Raw genomic sequence first — 21,766 nt, 5'->3', positions numbered from 1 at the left:
AATTGAAAAATTAATTGGCTTAATTGTATGAGAATACATACATCTAATAAAAACTAAAGTTGTTACAGACGTGAAAATTCGTATTTGGATCTCCTTTAAAAACAAAGAAAAACGCGTTTTGGGTGGGAAACCATCTTGGAGGGCGGGAGTGTAAAGGAGTCGAATTCCTTTCATGAGGACACACAAATAAAAAACTGAGGAATTTAGAGTCGTGATAATTGGTATTTAGAAGATCCTTTACTATTAAAGAAACAAGTATTTTTGCTGGAAAGTTCACTTAGGTGGGGGGGGGGGAGAGTAGTGTGAAATGAAATGAAAAAAGTAAATTACTTTTATGGGGATACTTATACCTCAAAACTAAAGGTAATAGACGTGAACATTGGTGTTTGGAATCTTACTTAAACATAAAGAAACAAGCCTTCTTTTAAATTTTTTTTTTTGGGGGGGTGGTGCGGTAAATAAACTTAACGGCGGTGGGGTGTAGAAGGAGGTGAGACCAATTGATTTTACTGTTATTAATGTACTTATAAGGATCCTCCGTTGCTCAGGCGGCAGCGCGCCGGCCTCTCACAGCTGGGTTCCGTGGTTCAAATCCCGGTCACTCCATGTGACATTCGTGCTGGACAAAACGGAGGCGGGACGGGTTTTTCTCCTGATACTCCGGTTTTCCCTGTCATCAACCATTCCAGCTACACATAATAGTAATAATAATAATAATAATAATAATAATAATGTTCCGGACCGTCGTCAAATGTGCTGACCGCGCTGGAAACGGCTCCTGGACGGCTAATGACTAAGAATGCAGTCCGGCCGCGTGTTCAGTGCCGCCAAGGCACCCAATATGACACCACGCCGTATCTTCTGAAGGATTTTATCCATATTAAAAATGATTATAGGAAAAGATGGCAAAGATTTACGGACCCAACTGACCGGGAGGAATACCTGAGCCTAGCCCGGGAAGTACGAAATCGATTGCTGGAAAGGAAGATTGAAAAATGGGAGGAGACACGCCGTTATCTAATAGAAAACGAGTCAGATCGGGAATTTTGGTGGATTCTCGCCGAAAACGAGTCAGATCACAAATTTCGGCGGATTATATATCTAAAACAATAAGCATTCAATTATAAATTTCAGTATAATACCGTAGCGAAGCACGGGTATCTTGCTAGTTTCATTATAATACTGTAGCGAAGCACGGATATCTTGCTAGTTTAATGTATTTTACAATATGTTGAAGGGTGGAACATCCCTCAAACTCTATTATATCATCTAACTCTTCGTTTCATTTATTATTTGTGTGTTGTATGATCTTTCTTCTGTAACAAAACGTGTGGTTATGCCATGGTTATGTATGTCTATCAACAAGAATTTTTTTAATGTAAGAACATGTAATGAATATTGTACCGGGTGGTACACCTCCACGCCGCTAATTCAAACTTTGCGCCAGTTGAAACTCCTCTACTGGAGGAAGTCTGAACTTTATCTACTGTGTTAATTTTCAAGTTTCTCAGAAGATGTCACTACTTGTAAATTTTGAAGTTTCCGAACTGGGTCGTTTTCGATGTATTTTTGTTTTGCCTGTAGTAAGAAGTGTGGACATTCTCTTCCAGATGGCACTACTGAAGAACTACAATTGTGCACCCTAGTGCGAAGTGAAAGAACTATGTTTTTGGAGAAATTTTGAATTCATAAGTTTGTTCTTTGTTAAATTTCTTTCAGTTATTGTTTAAGATGGCAATATTAGCCCTTTCTTTCTGCCAGTTTTGAAACTGGCCAATCATAATTTTCTGTAATTAATTTTCCACCAATAAGGTGTTTCTTCCTCATCTAGTGTAGGGGTTTTCGTCGTTAACCAATAAAATTTTTGTGGGAAGGTGTTCTCATTCCTGAAACGCCTCGAACTTTCCACGAGGTTATATAAACTGCTGATTTTCGGGTCTCCGGGCCACTTCAGTAAAATCTATCAGTGCGTAAAGTACGTAGCAGGGGGCGGGAAGCGCCTCTTTCTTCGGGCAGCAGTTCATCCACCAGGTAATGGCCGTTTAATAACTTCTTTTCTTGTCAGCTCAGCAGTTGAACTCTTGGGGCAGGTCTGAAGCCTTTCCACCATGTAACTTTTCCCCTAAAATGTAAAGTCACTTAGTATCAATTCTATCTTTTAAACTACATATTGGGATAGAGAGTGCTTAACCCTCTCGAGCTCCCACTCATATTGCATTGAGGTGAACTTATTTTCACAACCGTTTCTTCCTTTTTTGGAGATGGCCTTCATTTAAACCGCAGTGGTACGTATAAGTTAAGAAATTTGTTTGGAAGGGTAATAGGGAGGTACATTCAGGGAAACGGGATGGCCTAGGGAGCGGTGATAAGGGAACAGGGAACTGGAAATCAAGTAAGGATGACATAAAATTGTTAGTGCAGAACTGTAGAAGTATTGTAAAGAAAGGAATAGAATTAAGTAATTTAATAGATATATATTTACCAGATATTGTAATAGGAGTTGAATCATGGCTGAGAAATGATATAATGGATGCAGAAATTTTCTCACGGCACTGGAGTGTGTATCGTAGAGATAGGATAGGAAAGGTGGGAGGGGGAGTTTTCATTCTGGTGAAAGAAGAATTTGTAAGCTACGAAAAAGTTAAAGATGAGACACATGAAATTCTAGGTGTAAGGCTCATTTCTAAAGATAATAGGCAACTTGATATATTTGGAGTGTACAGATCGGGAAAGGGTAGCACTGATGCGGATTCGGAATTATTTGATAGGATAGTCAGCTATGTGGGAAACGACATGGAAAGAAATGTGATTGTAGCGGGAGATCTGAATTTGCCAGATGTAAATTGGGAAGGAAATGCGAACGACAGGAAGCATGACCAACAAATGGCAAATAAGTTAATATGGGAAGGACAGCTGATTCAGAAAGTGATGGAACCAACCAGAGGGAAAAATATCCTGGATGTGGTGCTGATAAAACCAGATGAGCTCTATAGGGAAACTGAAGTAATAGATGGTATTAGTGATCATGAAGCTGTTTTTGTGGTAGTTAAAAATAAATGCGATAGAAAGGAAGGTCTTAAAAGTAGGACTGTTAGGCAGTACCATATGGCTGATAAAGCAGGTATGAGGCAGTTTCTAAAAAGTAACTATGATCGGTGGAAAATGGTAAATAAAAATGTAAACAGACTCTGGGATGGGTTTAAAGAAATTGTTGAGGAATGCGAAAACAGGTTTGTACCTTTAAGGGTGGTAAGGAATGGTAAAGACCCACCTTATTATAATAGAGAAATAAAGAGACTAAGAAGGAGGTGCAGACTGGAAAGAAATAGTTAGAAATGGCTGTGGAAGTAAGGAGAAATTGAAGGAACTTACTAGAAAATTGAATCTAGCAAAGAAGGCAGCTAAGGATAACATGATGGCAAGCATAATTGGCAGTCATACAAATTTTAGTGAAAAATGGAAGGGTATGTATAGGTATTTTAAGGCAGAAACAGGTTCCAAGAAGGACATTCCAGGAATAATTAATGAACAAGGGGAGTGTGTATGTGAGGATCTTCAAAAGGCAGAAGTATTCAGTCAGCAGTATGTAAAGATTGTTGGTTACAAGGATAATGTCGAGATAGAGGAAGAGACTAAGGCCAAAGAAGTAATACAATTTACATATGATAACAATGACATTTACAATAAGATACAAAAGTTGAAAACTAGAAAAGCGGCTGGAATTGATCAGATTTCTGGGGATATACTAAAGACAATGGGTTGGAATGTAGTACCATATCTGAAGTACTTATTTGATTATTGTTTGGTCGAAGGAGCTATACCAGATGAATGGAGAGTTGCTATAGTAACCCCTGTGTATAAAGGAAAGGGTGATAGACATAAAGCTGAAAATTACAGGCCAGTAAGTTTGACGTGCATTGTATGTAAGCTTTGGGAAGGCATTCTTTCTGATTATATTAGACATGTTTGTGAAATTAATAACTGGTTCGATAGAAGGCAATTCGGTTTTAGGAAAGATTATTCCACTGAAGCTCAACTTGTAGGATTCCAGCAAGATATAGCAGATATCTTGGATTCTGGAGGTCAAATGGACTGTATCGCGATTGACATGTCTAAAGCATTTGATAGGGTGGATCATGGGAGACTACTGGCAAAAATGAGTGCAATTGGACTAGACAAAAGAGTGACTGAATGGGTTGCTATATTTCTAGAAAATAGATCTCAGAGAGTTAGAGTAGGTGAAGCTTTGTCTGACCCTGTAATAGTTGAGAGGGGAGTTTTCTCAGGGCAGTGTTATCGGACCTTTATGTTTTCTTATATATATAAATGATATGAGTAAAGGAGTGGAATCGGAGGTAAGGCTTTTTGCGGATGATGTTATTCTCTATAGAGTGATAAATAAGTTACAAGATTGTGAGCAACTGCAACGTGACCTCGAAAATGTTGTGAGATGGACAGCAGGCAATGGTATGTTGATAAACGGGGCTAAAAGTCAGGTTGTGAGTTTCACAAATAGGAAAAGTCCTCTCAGTTTTAATTACTGCGTTGATGTGGTGAAAGTTCCTTTTGGGGATCATTGTAAGTATCTAGGTGTTAATATAAGGAAAGATCTTCACTGGGGTAATCACATAAATGGGATTGTAAATAAAGGGTACCGATCTCTCCACATGGTTATGAGGGTGTTTATTGGTTGTAGTAAGGATGTAAAGGAGAGTGCATATAAGTCTCTGGTAAGACCCCAACTAGAGTATGGTTCCAGTGTATGGGACCCTCACCAGGATTACCTGATTCAAGAACTGGAAAAAATCCAAAGAAAAGCAGCTCGATTTGTTCTGGGTGATTTCCGACAAAAGAGTAGCGTTACAAAAATGTTGCAATGTTTGGGTTGGGAAGAATTGAGAGAAAGAAGAAGAGCTGCTCGACTAAGTGGTATGTTCCGAGCTGTCAGCGGAGAGATGGCGTGGAATGACATTAGTAGACGAATAGGTTTGAATGGCGTTTATAAAAGTAGGAATGATCACGATATCAAGATAAAGTTGGAATTCAAGAGGACAAACTGGGGCAAATATTCATTTATAGGAAGGGGAGTGAGGGATTGGAATAACTTACCAAGGGAGATGTTCAATAAATTTCCAATTTCTTTGAAATCATTTCGGAAAATGCTAGGAAAGCAACAGATAGGGAATCTGCCACCTGGGCGACTGCCCTAAATGCAGATCAGTATTGATTGATTAACGTAATGTAAATTGTTTCCTTCTAAAAGTCACCTCTTTAGTGTGGGATTAGCCCTTGCAGTAACGGCCTAGTGCCAAGTAGGTTTTATATAAAGTGTATTAGGAGTGCAAGAACGCCTCCTCTCAAGTTGGTATTTTAGAAGCCATGTAATTTACCTGTTTCTTTACTTAATAGGCCTCAGTAGGTTGGGTATTTTTACCCCTGTTTTCATGTCCTTGGAGGACAACTTGAATGTGGAGTTTGGTGTGGCCTTTGATAGGCTTAAATTTTGAGAGCGAGTTGCTCTTTCTTGAAAATTGAGTTGTATGCCTCGAGGAGGCTTTACCTTGTAAAGAGGAGCAAGTGCTCCTAGGCATGATTGGGGTCTTCTGCCCCTTTGTTGAATTCTGTATATCGTAAGGTTGGGCTTATAGCTCAAGAATTGTGTGTCTGGCTCTCGGAGCCCAAATCCTGTAATCACTGTAATTGTACATTTTCGAATTGTGTTTCGGCTACTGAGTACCTGTTCTATTTGTTATTTCTTAATCTTGAAAAGAAAATATAACCTTGTTAAATTTTTATCTTAACTTTAATTTCGTATTTTGAGACCTGTTCACCCCCGCACCTTCTTTCACCTCTGCTAATCCACCAAACCACGGTAACAAATAGTATATAATTTATTATTACCTGTAAATATGATGTATAAATCTGATGTAATGTTGTGCAATACGGGGCGAGATTCTAGAAAAATACACCTTCGTCACTTGAGTTCTACTGTGTTTTCTATTAATTTGTACATAGGTTATTGGAGACTCGTGAAGATATGAGAAAGCATGTTGTCATACTTTTTTTAGAAGCCTGGCAAGGCAAGGTATATAGAGAGATAGTCTTGGGAGTTGAGTTGTTAGTGAAAGTTGCTAGTCTAATTCAGTGTGTGAACTCGTGTTGTGATTTTGTTGTGTTGGTAGTTGGTTGACATGCTAATGTAGCAGTCACGTGTTTTGTTCATAATGGTGGATCATTAATGTGTGCGTACAGGGCTTTTTTTCTGGTGGAATGCACCGGAACGGCATTTCGGTACCTCTTTATGGATACAAATCTCTAAGTAATATTTAGACTTCAAATATGATTTTTTTCAGGTTAAGGAATTTTAAAAATATTATTTTTACTGTTCCCACGCTAAATGACCTTAATTGAAAAGGAAATCTCACATATCGCCTTGTTATTTCTAGAATCAAAATGAATCAAAATCGAAAATATTCTTCCGGTTTGCAGGCAGCATGGATATATGGTATTCGTTCTTGTTCTTTCTTTGCTCACTTTGTAGCTGTTTTGTATATTGGTCCCAGTTCTAGTTACGTTTCATCTGGATTGCCCTCAGTATAGAGAACTGTTGTTCGTTGATGTAGATAATTGCCTGTGTTTGTTGCATTCTCAGCCGTAGTTTATACTACTTCTTACGCGGCAATAGACATAACCTCAATCTGTTGACCATGAGGCGAGAATGAAAAGAATTTCAGAATATTTTTGTGTGCCTACCACCGATTGCAAAAATTGCCCAAGCAGTTCGTCAGTCCATCAAGCTGGAGTATCATCAAACTCAAGTGTGGAACTTGAAGAAACAGATGTGTCGACGAGTTCCATAACGGTCTGTAAAGTTCAAAGTGAATTTCAAAGTCTGTGGCCTAGTTGTTGGACTGTAGAACAAAAGAACAATTTTGTAAAGAAAAACAATTGGTTGTATTTTCATGACTGCAAGTTAGGTTGCTCAGTGTGCAAAAACATTGGAAGTTGAGGTGTACAGAAGAATGTGGGTAGAAAATCATAAACAGAAGCTAACATCTCTCAGGAAAAAGATTGTTGACCACAAAGAAAGTGCTGGACATAAAAGTGCTAATAAAATAACTGAAGACGGGGGAAGAAAGAAAAACTTCAGACAGTATGTCTTTTAAAGTCATTAGAGAGAGAAAAGGAAATTACTTGTGAAATATTTCGTACTGCTTATAAGGTGGCAAAAAAGAAGCAAGCTTTCTACAATTTTGAAACTGAAATTGATTTACAAGAATTGAACAAGATTGATATGGGGAGAATTTTGCATTCAAGTAATGCCTGTATAAATATAGTGTACCAGGAAATGATTGTGGGGTTTGAGCATGGGAAGGATCTCGGGTAGTGTTTGGTGTATTTTGGAGCAGGTACGGAGACGGATAGTATCGTAGGGCGAATAATAGATGGTAATTCTTTTTTGTAAAATTTATTAACAATATCCACAGATATATTGCCCTGCAATCTGAATGGAGAACCCAAATTTGTAGTTAATATTTGTCAAAAATGTAAAATCAAAGATTTATGTTATGATCTTCTTGAAGTCTGTTTGCTTGAGAATATCAAGAATAATTATCACTCTTCCATAGAACATGAATAACCTACAGTCTTTCTAATTTGAATGTAAACACAAAATATCAATTTGCACCAGGGATCAGTTCATTATTTATGGTGCTGACGTACAGTCTTTTTAAATTTTAAACCACAAAAATGAACACACACTTGTCATGGACAAATTGAATAAAATATTTAATCTCTTGTTGAATGTCTTTCAGTTCGTTTGAATTTTTAAAAAATGGAATTAATAAAGCACTTGAAAATCCTAAAGTTCGTCTAGGTAATGTGAATTCAAATTAATTAATAACTTTGAAAATGAATTTATAGCAAAATGTGAACTTCTTTTAAATGATAAAATTATGAATTGATATCCACTCGAAGCACTTGTAAGAGCACTGTACTGGACTAAGTGCTTTGTAAAAAGTCAGTTGTGATTACTCACTCAGAATACGAGAAGATCTGCTTACGAGTGTTGGAGTTGGAGACTTGGTGTCTGGAACATTCCGCGGAGTGCGGGCGAAGACTCGAACTCAGCACCGGCGATGTTCAGTGAAGATACCACGTCAGTCTCCCTCGTCGACGTCCCTCGATGGGTACCATAACTGAAGAAACCATGAAAATCCTTCGTTGGAAGCGATGTTTGATGTAACAGGATCTCGTAGCACTTTTGCCAAGATTTCTGTTGTTCTTGGTGGAAATACCGGAACACGGAAAGTTCAATTAGCACTATTGAATTCACAAATATCACGGATACTAATACTACACACTGTCGTAATGCACAATTCTATTCTTACACTGATTTTACGATGTTAAAATGAACATTCACAGTCCATGCTGCGGAAAACACAGTTCTTATATACACAGTTCATGGATTTGAGAATTAACATAGTTCATAATCATCACTAATTATGTCTGAAATACGATTGTAAAGTAGTGAGCACAGTCCATAAGCACTTGAAAATGTGATTTGTAACGGTCTCTATCACAGTCTCTGAACAAATATTATTAACAGATTAAGGCGATTTTATGGTTGTATTTACACCACACTAGTTTGTTCTACTTAATATTATTGTAAAAAGTCCATTTGCCGGGCTGAGTGGCTCAGACGGTTAAGGCGCTGGCCTTCTGACCCCAACTTGGCAGGTTCGATCCTGGCTCAGTCCGGTGGTATTTGAAGGTGCTCAAATACATCAGCCTCGTGTCGTGGATTTACTGGCACGTAAAAGAACTCCTGCGGGACTAAATTCCGGCACCTCGGCGTCTCCGAAAACCGTAAAAGAGTATTTAGTGGGACGTAAAACAAATAACATTATCATTATTAAAAAGTCCTTAATGTTCACTGGGTTTCTCACAGTGGTGATTGAAAGATCGAGAAAGTGCACTAGGAAAATAGTTAAGTCTTGCCCTGTTATGGGACGAATGTCGAGTAGATAAAGTTACACACAGTTCACTGATATAGTCTATTATCGTAAGAGAAATATGTTTTACACTGGTTGAAGTGGTTTTAAATTATGATTTCAGTTTACCACACGTAATGATGTAGGATATTGTCACAGTTCGGAATTATGTGGAATTAGTACAGTTCACGATGTCGTAGACTAGTCAGCAAAATATTGGACACTACAATTCTCACTTCAAATTATAGCTTTACTCTGTTAATAAATTCACAAGTATTATATTACGATAATTCACCTTGAGAAGCGTCTAGAATTTTACCGTCGGCGCGGCGGAAACTTCACGTACGGTATGACGTTCTTTCACTATTTCAACAGCGTTCGATTACAGCCATGATTATGTCCTCGCGAATCGCAACGGAGCGTACTTTCTGCACACACTGTGCACACACACTAGTCTGTACACGGGTCTGCACTGTCTATGGCCTTGGCCCAGTGGCCTATATATACACGTCTGGTGGGCAGTGCTCGAAATCAGGCGATGAAGGGGTGAGTATTCCTCCCAAACTTTAAATTGTCATATTTCGGAAACCGCTGGATGGATTGATTTCAAATTTGCAGGGTTTTGTTCCCAGAACATTGGGTACAATTCATTGGTCTCGTGTTAATCGGTCCAGGCATTAAAAAGTTCATGAAAATAGCCGAGAGACTTCTGTAGGGGAAGTAAGCTGCAAGCAGCGGTGACGTCACTTGACCTTGCTTGACTTGCGTTCTCGCTCATGGAGAGCAGTAGGTACGGGAACATTCTCTCACACAGCTGTTCACGGATTGGAACTGAATTGTATGTTAAAAAAGAACATAATACTCATGTTCACTCATGGGAATTGGGGGGGAGGTTAGGTGTAGTTTAACCACGTTCATTGTAAAAAGTTGAAAATTAATTACATTATTCTTGCACCACCATTTTAAGATTAATTTAATATAAATAATAAATTTGGTCATGATTTTCCGGATCTTTTAGGGACTGATTTAATTTTCTTTGTAGCAAGGTACGTTGGCTGATAGGGCAAATGCTAGGATAGGCATCATTAGTTTTAACTTCGGAAGTTTGGGCGGCACTCAGATTAGATCACCACCTTCTATGGGTGCATAATATCTTCCCTAACAATACATTTGATTTCAAAAATGATGAAATGATTAATGCACACAACATTATTAGGCCTATCATGCGGTTTGAAGTTTTCCTTAAGAGTGCTCTTAACCCAATTTCTTTTGGAAACGGGAACACTGAAGCTTGTGCCCTACCTTTTATTGACATCCAAGCACACAGCACATTAAACTATAAACATATTGCATAGGTAACTAAAAATAAAGAAAACACTTTCAGAGAAGAACACCAGAATCAACATTAACCTAATCACCACCGATATTGTTGGAATAAATAAGCTCTCTGAGAACAAACAGCTTCTTACTGCACTGAAAGAGGATCTGTAACCTTCTTAAGGCTATAAATAAATATAATGTACGATTAATAATATTCAAATTTCCGTAAATATTTGGTAACAACACAACTTACACAATTCGAAACAAACGCATGATAGCACTCCAGCTACCGCCATTATGGACAGTTTCGATAGGTTGGTTAAGGTCTGAGGTATTGTAGTTGGTCTTGGTTCAGATCAGTCTAGTCAGTTCCATTCTCCTTTGGTCGATTCTAGAGACTAGTCACTAGATATTGAGTCTTTCTTAGTAATTTACTGACAGAATTTCAATGATAACGACTAGTGACTTTTCTGGAGATTTTTGGAGCCATTTGGAGACAATTCTAATTTTAATTTATCTCAATATAAATAAGAGTTTTGTCTGTCTGTACATTGCTGAGGAATGAAATGGCATATGGCTTTTAGTACCGGGAGTGTCCGAGGACATGTTCGGCTTGCCAGATGCAGGCCTTTCGATTTGACTCCCGTAGGCGACCTGCGCGTCATGATGAGGATGAAATGATGATGCAGACAACACACACACAGCCCCTGTGCCAGTGAAATTAACCAATGATGGTTAGAATTCACGACCCTGCCGGGAATAGAACTTGCGACACTTGTGACCAAAGGCCAGCATGCTAACCATTTAGCCATGGAGCCGGATACATTGCTGAGAATTTAAAAAGAATATTTCCGTACCGGACGTGACCATACTAACAAGGGGAAATGCACGTTTTAATTTTCCGTAATTTCTGTCTGTATGTATGAATGTATGTACGTACACACGCTTATCACAAGAAAATGCCTGAAGAGAATTTAATGAAAATCGGTATATAATGTCGGGGAATAAGTTGCTACAATCTAGGCCATAAATAATTTTATTCACGCTGAGTGAAATGGTAGTTCAGGCAAAGGCCTAAAATTTAATTCTTGAATATTTGTTATGGTGCTATCGATAAATACCACATAACTAAAGTTATATATTTTTAAATCTCCTATCATTTATGTCTTATACATTTTTACCGTACCAGCTATTATAACAGAGATATTCATGAATTTTGATTTTAAAAAAATTGTTTAAAATGCTAAATCCATATCAGCCCCGAGGTACGAGAAAATGGGTGAACAGAATTTTATGTAAAGTCGGGGAATAAGGAACTACAGTCTACGCTGTAAATAATTTTATTCACTCTGTTTGAAATGGTAGTTTAGGGGAAGGTGCCAAAAATTTAATTTTTAATTACCTACCTTACTGGTCATATTGAAAAGTACTACATAACAAAAGTTATAGAGAATGCAATTTCCGATTACTTATGTCTTGTTCAGTTTTACCGTACCGACTATAATAATATTGGTGGTGATGGTGATTAAATTTTAAAGATGATTATAAGAATGTGGAAAAAGTCATGAAGGAACAATCACTTGAATAATAACACAAGAGGGAATCATGGAAGAAAGGACGACTCACTTTACATTAGATGCTCTAATATCACAGATTCGGAAGAAAACTAAATGTGAAGGGCTCCAATATAGAAAGCTCATAAAATTGATCAACAATAACATTACATTGACCATTGTTTGTTGTGATGTGCTTTGTGTATTCTGCTGCCATTTATCTCTGATAGATTGAATTACTGCTGCGTATCAAGTATAACAGCCTGCCTGAATATTGGCAGGAAGTAGCTGGGCAGTGGGGAGTTAGATCTCTCTCTTCTTTAATGTGCCACTCCTCTGGTTCATACATTTTCTGATACTCCTCGTACGTAACACACTGGATCATCATAGTATTCCAGCTATTCGATCCCTACTCTGAGGCAGTGATTGGAATGAGCAGTGTGCACACTTAAACGGAAAAATTACACAGAAGTGTTCACGGCTGTCTGCAGCCTGGTCATTCTAGCTCTGAAACTTTGAATTGTTAGATCGACACCGTAGTACTTTTCACTAAAAGTGAGAAAATGTGCTCTTTTCATTTTATCGAATATTTCATATGACAACATTGCTTTTATTCGCGACATTCATACTGGCGTTATTGTAATGACCTATGTTGACTTCAGTTGGGAAAACTATAAGGACAGTCTGTCTGAGAATTCTGTTGCGAAGCACGGGTACATCAGATAGTTATTTGATCCAAATAGCATTGCACTTTGCATAATCACGCGGGCGCTTGATGCAATATATTAAACTATGCATTTGCTAAGTAATGGCATCTAAGTTCATGACTGATTCACACGTGGAGCATGAGTTCATACTATTTTCGGTAGGCTTATCAGAGACCGATCATCTCACTCACACACTTCCTGTGAGGGAATAGAGATGTGTAATTTTTAGCCTTGTAGCCTCGTATAGCAACAGTTGGGCTTTGAGACAGTAAGTGTTATAAATATATCGTAGCACTGTATTGCGCAAGACATGTAGAATAAGCAGTTTTGACCAATTGTATGTCCTGATTTTTCCTGATTTTCATATCAAAATCTCTTGATTTTTGGTTTTGTAAAGTTGGCAGGTATGTAGTCTTCAATGACCTTTCGGAGCACTTCCACATTTATTTTTCTCTCTACCCAGCCTCTACAGGTCTTCTTTACAAATACCCACATCTCTACTGCTTCCGTTTACCTTTTGTTCTCTTTCTTCAGTGCCCAACTCTCATTATTATATAGCTGCTCCAGAAAATGTTTTTGAAAAAAATGATTTCTCAGGTCTATATCCATGTGTCTGCTAGTCAATAAGTTCCTTTTACTTACTTTCTTTGCTACTGCAATTCTCTTGATTTTTTAGGTACATATGTTATTCTGTGTAATGACATAACTGAGGTCTCAATTGTAACATTAGCTTTCAGTGATTAAGCGTTTTTCTACCAAATATTGCTTTTGCCTTCTTTATGTTTATCTTCAGTTTCCATCGAGTTAGAGCCTTTGATAATTTCTCGAGCATCCTCTTCATTCCTATCTCTTGGAGTCGGCTATAGCTACAGCGCCATCCAACAATCCAATACATAGAATTTCTTTGTCCGATCACCATTACTATTTGTCTTCACCTTTGAGGTGTCAGTGTTCATTTTGTCCTTTATGTTTGAATATAAGTAAAATATGTTCTATATAACATACCATCAAGTGTTCATTTTGTCCTTTATGTTTGAATATAAGTAAAATATGTTCTATATAACATACCATCAAATTAATAATTTTTTCCAAAAGTAAGAACCTTGAGATTTGTGATAATCTTTATGATTAAGCATAATTAAGAAATAACTGATTTTCAGTAATTAACTTCATATTAGTATTAAAAGAATGTGTTCATATTATTGATCACCCTTAATAAATTCTGAGAGGCTTTAAATTTTAAGTAAAACTTTAAGTAACATTTTATGTAAAAGTTGAAAACATGTCTCTTGGTATATTTCTGTATCAAACAGGAATTAGGTGGTAACTTGCATAAATTTTATACATCATTGGTGAGAATAATCTAAAAGTTTGATGTAAGAATAAGTTTTGAAATCAAAAACAAATGAGGCATCTAGTATTATCAAAACCGGCCAAGTCACTGAAGGCATATTTCTGAATGTTGACGAAAGACCTATAGAGACAACGCAATGATAGTCACAAACGATTTTTTTCATAGTTATATCCTTAATGGTTTAATATTTAAGTTCCGCTGTTTTGAGAAATCTGACTCAAAATGAACCCATCCTTTTGTTGATATAAATTTTTACTTGGCAGTTTTTGTTGCAATTTTGTATAATTTTAGGCAATTAAATGAAAATAAATGACAGCGTAATTACTTTTCTTCATTGCAATAAAAACATTCAGCATAAATGGAATAACAATATATGAAGAAGAACATCATAATGCTGAGGAGAATACAAAATAGGATTTCTCTCACTAAAAGTTTGTAGTTCACTTAGATCTTGAACACAGTAAAAGAAAATGATCAGCAGTAATAGTCACTTATATTAATAGAATCATCATTAAGATGGGTACTGGTCACACATACTAAGCAATAATGTTGTTTGAAGTCTTCAATTTGTTCTTATTTATAATACGTCAGGCATTTCACGTGGACTATTGATGCAGACTTCAGAGACGGTGTTGGAACTCTCTTGACCAGTGAAAGCTGTTTCACTTGCTAATATTTTAGTTTTATAAAACTGTAGTGAAGGATGATCTTGCCATGTTGAACCAAAGTGATTCTGCAGGAGAGATATTTTATGTCTTTTGTTTTAGACAGAGGAAGAGTAATGCTTTTGATCACTGTGTGAGGTGTCATTTGAGCCAGCGATTTTCCTCTTTTACACAGACATCGGTACTTCCCAGGATCAGAATTTTGTGCGAGGAACTTTTATAATCTGTAGTAAAATAAAATGAAATATTATTCTTACAACTTTTGCTTTCGCTGTTGTGATTTCCACTGTGATGTATCTCTTGTTTTCTTTCTTGCACTTGATCTGGGGGCTTCACCCATTTATGTTTGCATTATGTAGGACAAGGTATGAAAGGAAATTTTTCAGTTCACCACTTGGAAAAGGGCTCTATTCAGGATCAGAATTCAGGACAGGTGTCTGTGCGAAATCGGTACGAGTCACTCCAGGTAGAACAACAGAGGGAAGATGAGGGACAGGGAACTGTTGCTGAGATGCGTGGAAGTAGGGGGAAGGGAAAAGGTAGGAAAGGGAAATGTAGAGTAGAGGATAGGAAAGGACAGGTGGAACAGGGTCATGGGAAGGAGAAAAGGGAGGAGGAAGTAGCTTCTGCAGCAGTGAGAGAAGATAGGGCTGACCAGGAGGGGAGGGGATCAGATGAGGTGGGGAGGGTTGAGGCTCTGGTCATGGGGGTTTCCATCGTTAGACACGTGGGGAAAGTGTGTGGAGGAAAAGGAACCAGGGTAGAATGTTATCCAGGAATTAGGTTGAGGCAGATGTTGAGGAAAGTAGAAGAGAGGGAGGAGGGGAAGGAGAAGGTGGTAGTGTTTCACGTTGGTACCAACAACGTAAGGCAAGCTGATATAAGTACCAACATAGTTGGAGATGTGTGGGATCTGGTAAATGCAGCACGGGTGAAGTTTAAGAAAGCGGAGATTGTTATTAGTGGAATACTGTGTAGGAGGGATACTGACTGGAGGGTGATTGGGGATTTAAATGAGACTATGGAGTGGCTATGTGGGAAACTGGGAGTGAAATTTCTAGATCCTAATGGGTGGATAGGAGATAGGGATCTGCGCTCAGATGGCCTTCATTTAAACCGCAGTGGTACATATAAGTTAGGAAATTTGTTTGGAAGGGTAATAGGGAGGTACATTCAGGGAAACGGGATGGCCTAGGGAGCGGTGATAAGGGAACAGGGAACTGGAAATCAAGTAGGGATGACATAAAATTGTTAGTGTTGAACTGTAGAAGTATTGTAAAGAAAGGAATAGAATTAAGTAATTCAATAGATATATATTTACCAGATATTGTAATAGGAGTTGAATCATTGCTGAGAAATGATATAATGGATGCAGAAATTTTCTCACGGCACTGGAGTGTGTATCGTAGAGATAGGATAGGAAAGGTAGGAGGGGGAGTGTTCATTCTGGTGAAAGAAGAATTTGTAAGCTACGAAAAAGTTAAAGATGAGACACATGAAATTCTAGGTGTAAGGCTCATTTCTAAAGATAATAGGCAACTTGATATCTTTGGAGTGTACAGATCGGGAAAGGGTAGCACTGACGCGGATTCGGAATTATTTGATAGGATAGTCAGCTATGTGGGAAACGACATGGAAAGAAATGTGATTGTAGCGGGAGATCTGAATTTGCCAGATGTAAATTGGGAAGGAAATGCGAACGACAGGAAGCATGACCAACAAATGGCAAATAAGTTAATATGGGAAGGACAGCTGATTCAGAAAGTGATGGAACCAACCAGAGGGAAAAATATCCTGGATGTGGTGCTGATAAAACCAGATGAGCTCTATAGGGAAACTGAAGTAATAGATGGTATTAGTGATCATGAAGCTGTTTTTGTGGTAGTTAAAAATAAATGTGATAGAAAGGAAGGTCTTAAAAGTAGGACTGTTAGGCAGTACCATATGGCTGATAAAGCAGGCATGAGGCAGTTTCTAAAAAGTAACTATGATCGGTGGAAAACGGTAAATAAAAATGTAAACAGACTCTGGGATGGGTTTAAAGAAATTGTTGAGGAATGCGAAAACAGGTTTGTACTTTTAAGGGTGGTAAGGAATGGTAAAGACCCACCTTATTATAATAGAGAAATAAAGAGACTAAGAAGGAGGTGCAGACTGGAAAGAAATAGTTAGAAATGGCTGTGGAAGTATGGAGAAATTGAAGGAACTTACTAGAAAATGGAATCTAGCAAAGAAGGCAGCTAAGGATAACATGATGGCAAGCATAATTGGCAGTCATACAAATTTTGGTGAAAAATGGAAGGGTATGTATAGGTATTTTAAGGCAGAAACAGGTTCCAAGAAGGACATTCCAGGAATAATTAATGAACAAGGGGAGTGTGTATGTGAAGATCTTCAAAAGGCAGAAGTATTCAGTCAGCAGTATGTAAAGATTGTTGGTTTCAAGGATAATTTACAAGTAATATTGTAATAATACTTGAGACATTCAAGGATAATGTCGAGATAGAGGAGGAGACTAAGGCCAAAGAAGTAATAAAATTTACATATGATAACAATGACTTTACAATAAGATACAAAAGTTGAAAACTAGAAAAGCGGCTGGAATTGATCAGATTTCTGGGGATATACTAAAGACAATGGGTTGGGATATAGTACCATAACTGAAGTACTTATTTGATTATTGTTTGGTCGGAGGAACTATACCAGATGAATAGAGAGTTGCTATAGTAGCCCCTGTGTATAAAGGAAAGGGTGATAGACATAAAGCTGAAAATTACAGGCCAGTAAGTTTGACATGCATTGTATGTAAGCTTTGGGAAGGCATTCTTTCTGATTATATTAGACATGTTTGTGAAATTATTAACTGGTTCGATAGAAGGCAATTCGGTTTTAGGAAAGATTATTCCACTGAAGCTCAACTTGTAGGATTCCAGCAAGATATAGCAGATATCTTGGATTCTGGAGGTCAAATGGACTGTGTCGCGATTGACCTGTCTAAAGCATTTGATAGGGTGGATCATGGGAGACTACTGGCAAAAATGAGTGCAATTGGACTAGACAAAAGAGTGACTGAATGGGTTGCTATATTTCTAGAAAATAGATCTCAGAGAGTTAGAGTAGGTGAAGTTTTGTCTGACCCTGTAATAGTTGAGAGGGGAGTTCCTCAGGACAGTGTTATCGGACCTTTATGTTTTCTTATATATATAAATGATATGAGTAAAGGAGTGTAATCAGAGGTAAGGCTTTTTGCGGATGATGTTATTCTCTATAGAGTGATAAATAAGTTACAAGATTGTGAGCAACTGCAACGTGACCTCGAAAATGTTGTGAGATGGACAGCAGGCAATGGTATGTTGATAAACGGGGTTAAAAGTCAGGTTGTGAGTTTCACAAATAGGAAAAGTCCTCTCAGTTTTAATTACTGCGTTGATGGGGTGAAAGTTCCTTTTGGGGATCATTGTAAGTATCTAGGTGTTAATATAAGGAAAGATCTTCATTGGGGTAATCATGTAAATGGGATTGTAAATAAAGGGTACTGATCTCTGCACATGGTTATGAGGGTGTTTAGGGGTTGTAGTAAGGATGTAAAGGAGAGGGCATATAAGTCTCTGGTAAGACCCCAACTAGAGTATGGTTCCAGTGTATGGGACCCTCACCAGGATTACCTGATTCAAGAACTGGAAAGAATCCAAAGAAAAGCAGCTCGATTTGTTCTGAGTGATTTCCGACAAAAGAGTAGCGTTACAAAAATGTTGCAATGTTTGGGTTGGGAAGAATTGAGAGAAAGAAGAAGAGCTGCTCGACTAAGTGGTATGTTCCGAGCTGTCAGCGGAGAGATGGCGTGGAATGACATTAGTAGACGAATAAGTTTGAATGGCGTTTATAAAAGTAGGAAAGATCACAATATGAAGATAAAGTTGGAATTCAAGAGGACAAACTGGGGCAAATATTCATTTATAGGAAGGGGAGTTAGGGATTGTAATAACTTACCAAGGGAGATGTTCAATAAATTTCCAATTTCTTTGAAATCATTTCGGAAAATGCTAGGAAAGCAACAGATAGGGAATCTGCCACCTGGCGTCTGCCCTAAATGCAGATCAGTATTGATTGATTGATACACGTTATACTACACATTAATGTCAAAATACGACCACACAGGAAATAGGATTCCTTTCCCGCAAATGGCGTAACAAGCCTGCGAATACGTAAATCAGTGTTGCAAGCGAACAAAATAGGAAATATTATGACTTCAAGGAATATACAGTATAAGGAACGATTTTGCCTACTGATATCACATTGTTGCATAATGTAACAACATAAAATTCCAGACAATAATGCTGCAACATGACATGGCTGGTTATGAATTCACTGCCTACATGACTTATCCCATTCTGTTGCACAACCAAGAATTCAGTGCTCTGTAACATGATGATATGGATGATTTTAAAGCATGTTCTTGTTTCACGTGATAGTGCTATACTTCTACTTCAAACTGATAACCTTAACTCATTTTCGTAAATTTTGTGACTTGACCAGTTTTGATACTAGATGCCTCAAATGTCTAGTAATAATATAAAAAGAATGTTAGGGCTTGCTTGGCCCATCCACGAGTCAGAATTTAGCACACTAATGATTCAGATGAGAGAGAGAGAGAAATGTGTGTGACTAAATTATTTGTAATTCATTTGGAGGTAATTTCTTCATTTACTACTTTTGTACTTGGTGTTCCAAAATATTTTTTTTGCTAAAAATTCTCTTTAAGTGTGCAGTAACATTTCTTTAGGGTAGATGTTTGTGTTTTGTAGATGTTGGTATTCATACTACTTGAATAAGACTTTCAAATAGTTGCTCAGCACTATATTAATACATTTAAGTTCTTATATGATCATCATTGTTAAATATAAAATGTTATCAGTAACTTTTTGTCAGATTTGAAACTTCAGCTATTAGTTTTATAATACTGTATGCTGATATAAGATTTGGAAAACCAAATCTATATTGATATTTTCTTATTTTTGTCTAATCTGAGTCACATATTTTTCATTAAGGTGTTCTTCAACTGCAGTACATCACAATGAGGAATGGTAAAGGAAACACCATTTTAATGGTTTGGATATGGTTTTCCTTGTGAGGAAGATGAATCGTGCATGGTAGCCAAATATGTGATAATCATCTTCAGGTTCATTCCAGTGTGACTGAAATATGGCCATTCTGTGTATACTTCTATCTCTGCTGCTGGAAAAGCAATTTCTTTATGTGAATGCACAAGCAGGTATGTTTCTCTAAAGTAATACCGTATTTACACAAATAATGCCCACATATTTTTTAAAAACATTGAGGCATGAAATTGGATTGCGGGTTTTATTTGCGTAAATGTTGCCATTTTTCTTTCAAAATCAGCCTTCCTAAAGTTAGGGTGCGGATATTATTCGGTGGTGGGAATTATTTGCATAAATATGGTATTAACTAGTTGACATTTATGATTAATCAGCTTTGTGTATCTAAGATATCTCTTTTGTAAATAAAATCCATAACTTACTCTGTCCACTTTTACTGAGTTTTACTGAATTTGTAGCCACCTAGGAAGTTCAAACTTTGAATAATTATTCCTTATACAGTGTAGTTTTGTTCAAAAGTATTAACATTTCTGAAATTGACAGAAATTCTCTCAGTTCCTGCTAACTCCATCTCTCTTGCACGCAAGAACAGTTTATTTACTTTTTACGAAATCTTTAGTTTATTATCCACTTAATCAATGCAATTTACTCTCAGACAGTACTAGTTTCGACCCTACATAGTGGTCATCCTCTGCTATTAATCATAAAATTAGAATTAGGACATAGTGACATCTTAAACAAAAGTTTGGGGGGTGGGGGGGTTAAACCTCCTGAGTTGAAGCTACAAATACAAAAACATTAAATACATTAGAGTACACATTAAAAGTCTAAACATTAGACATATGATAAATGGTAAAGTGGATTTGAATAAAAACTAATAGGTCGCAAGATTAATGACACTTAAAATGATTTCAATACTGCACTTATGTTGAAGAAAAGATTACATAAAAAAGTCACTGTCTATTAGTTAGTTTTTTTTTTGCGCTATTTGCTTTATGTCGCACCGCACAGATAGGTCTTATGACGACGATGGGACAGGAAAGGCCTAGGAATGGTAAGGAAGCGGCCATGGCCTTAATTAAAGGTCAGCCCCAGCATTTGCCTGGTGTGAAAATGGGAAACTACGGAAAACCATCCTCAGGGCTGCCGACAGTGGGGTTCGAACCCACTATCTCCTGGATGCGAGCTCACAGCTGCGCGCCCCTAACCACACGGCCAACTTGCCCAGTACTGTTTATTAGAACGCCCATCATGGATCATAGTAAAATATGCATTACAGGTGAATATCACAGTATTGATGAAAATAAAATTGATTAATTGTTGATGTGCCTGTCAACGCCGTATCCTTGAAGGAACAATCTTCTTTTGTTACAATAAATGAAGGATATCTAGTTATGAAAGTAAGTCTATCCGTCCGTAACGGCGTTAATTGGGGGATATCCTTCTAGGTTGCAGTGGTGCACCCAGCACAGCTGTCAGTGTCGACTACAGCTTTTGGACACAAGTGCATTGTATTTTGTGTGTTTGTATTTGTAGCTTTAACTCAGGAGGTTTAACCCCTCCCCACCTTTCGTTTAAGACGTCGCTATGTCCTAATTCTAATTTTATGATTAATAGCTGAGGATGACTGCTATCTGCGGTCAAAACTAGTACTGTCTGAGAGTAAACTGTACTGATTAGGTGGATAATAAACTAAAGTTTTTGTAAAAAGTAAGTCATGTCCATCAATATGGGCCCAACCATGAAATTTATTGCTTATAGAACAGTTTGTCAAGCCCACTTGGTGTTCATTATCACTAAAGCATCAAGTCTTTACGAACCAATGCCATGGTTAGCTTTCTCAAGTCTTGTTGGTCAAAAGAATAATTAGCATGTGAATGTTAGCCAGGAGAGGCAGTGGTACATAATTCCTAATGACCATATTGTGTGTCAAAAGCCCTCTCCACAGTGCTCACATGAACTGAGGACACATAATACCATTGATGGTCATTCGCCCTCCGAATGGAGCAGACCTCTTGGTGTTATTCGACAGGTGTAGGCTATGTGCCATCACAGAG

The 21,766-nt window shown here is 37.6% G+C and overlaps 1 protein-coding gene across 2 annotated transcripts in view; it reads left to right on the top strand.

The window, feature by feature from the left end:
• The window catches only part of Nrk (Neurospecific receptor kinase), a 137,447-nt gene that overhangs the window by 32,417 nt on the left and 83,264 nt on the right, over positions 1-21,766 (top strand). For both annotated transcript variants that reach the window (XM_067140717.2, XM_067140718.2), the window contains exon 3: positions 19,641-19,864. In XM_067140717.2, coding sequence (XP_066996818.2) covers positions 19,795-19,864 — 70 coding nt within the window. In that variant the 5' untranslated portion in view covers positions 19,641-19,794. The remainder of the gene's footprint in view (positions 1-19,640; positions 19,865-21,766) is intronic.

This window comes from Anabrus simplex, chromosome 2 (assembly GCF_040414725.1).
Source record: "Anabrus simplex isolate iqAnaSimp1 chromosome 2, ASM4041472v1, whole genome shotgun sequence".
In the NCBI taxonomy this organism is placed as follows: domain Eukaryota; kingdom Metazoa; phylum Arthropoda; class Insecta; order Orthoptera; family Tettigoniidae; genus Anabrus; species Anabrus simplex.
The sequence above is the reverse complement of the archived record's forward strand: the minus strand, read 5'-3'. Positions and strand labels throughout refer to the sequence as shown.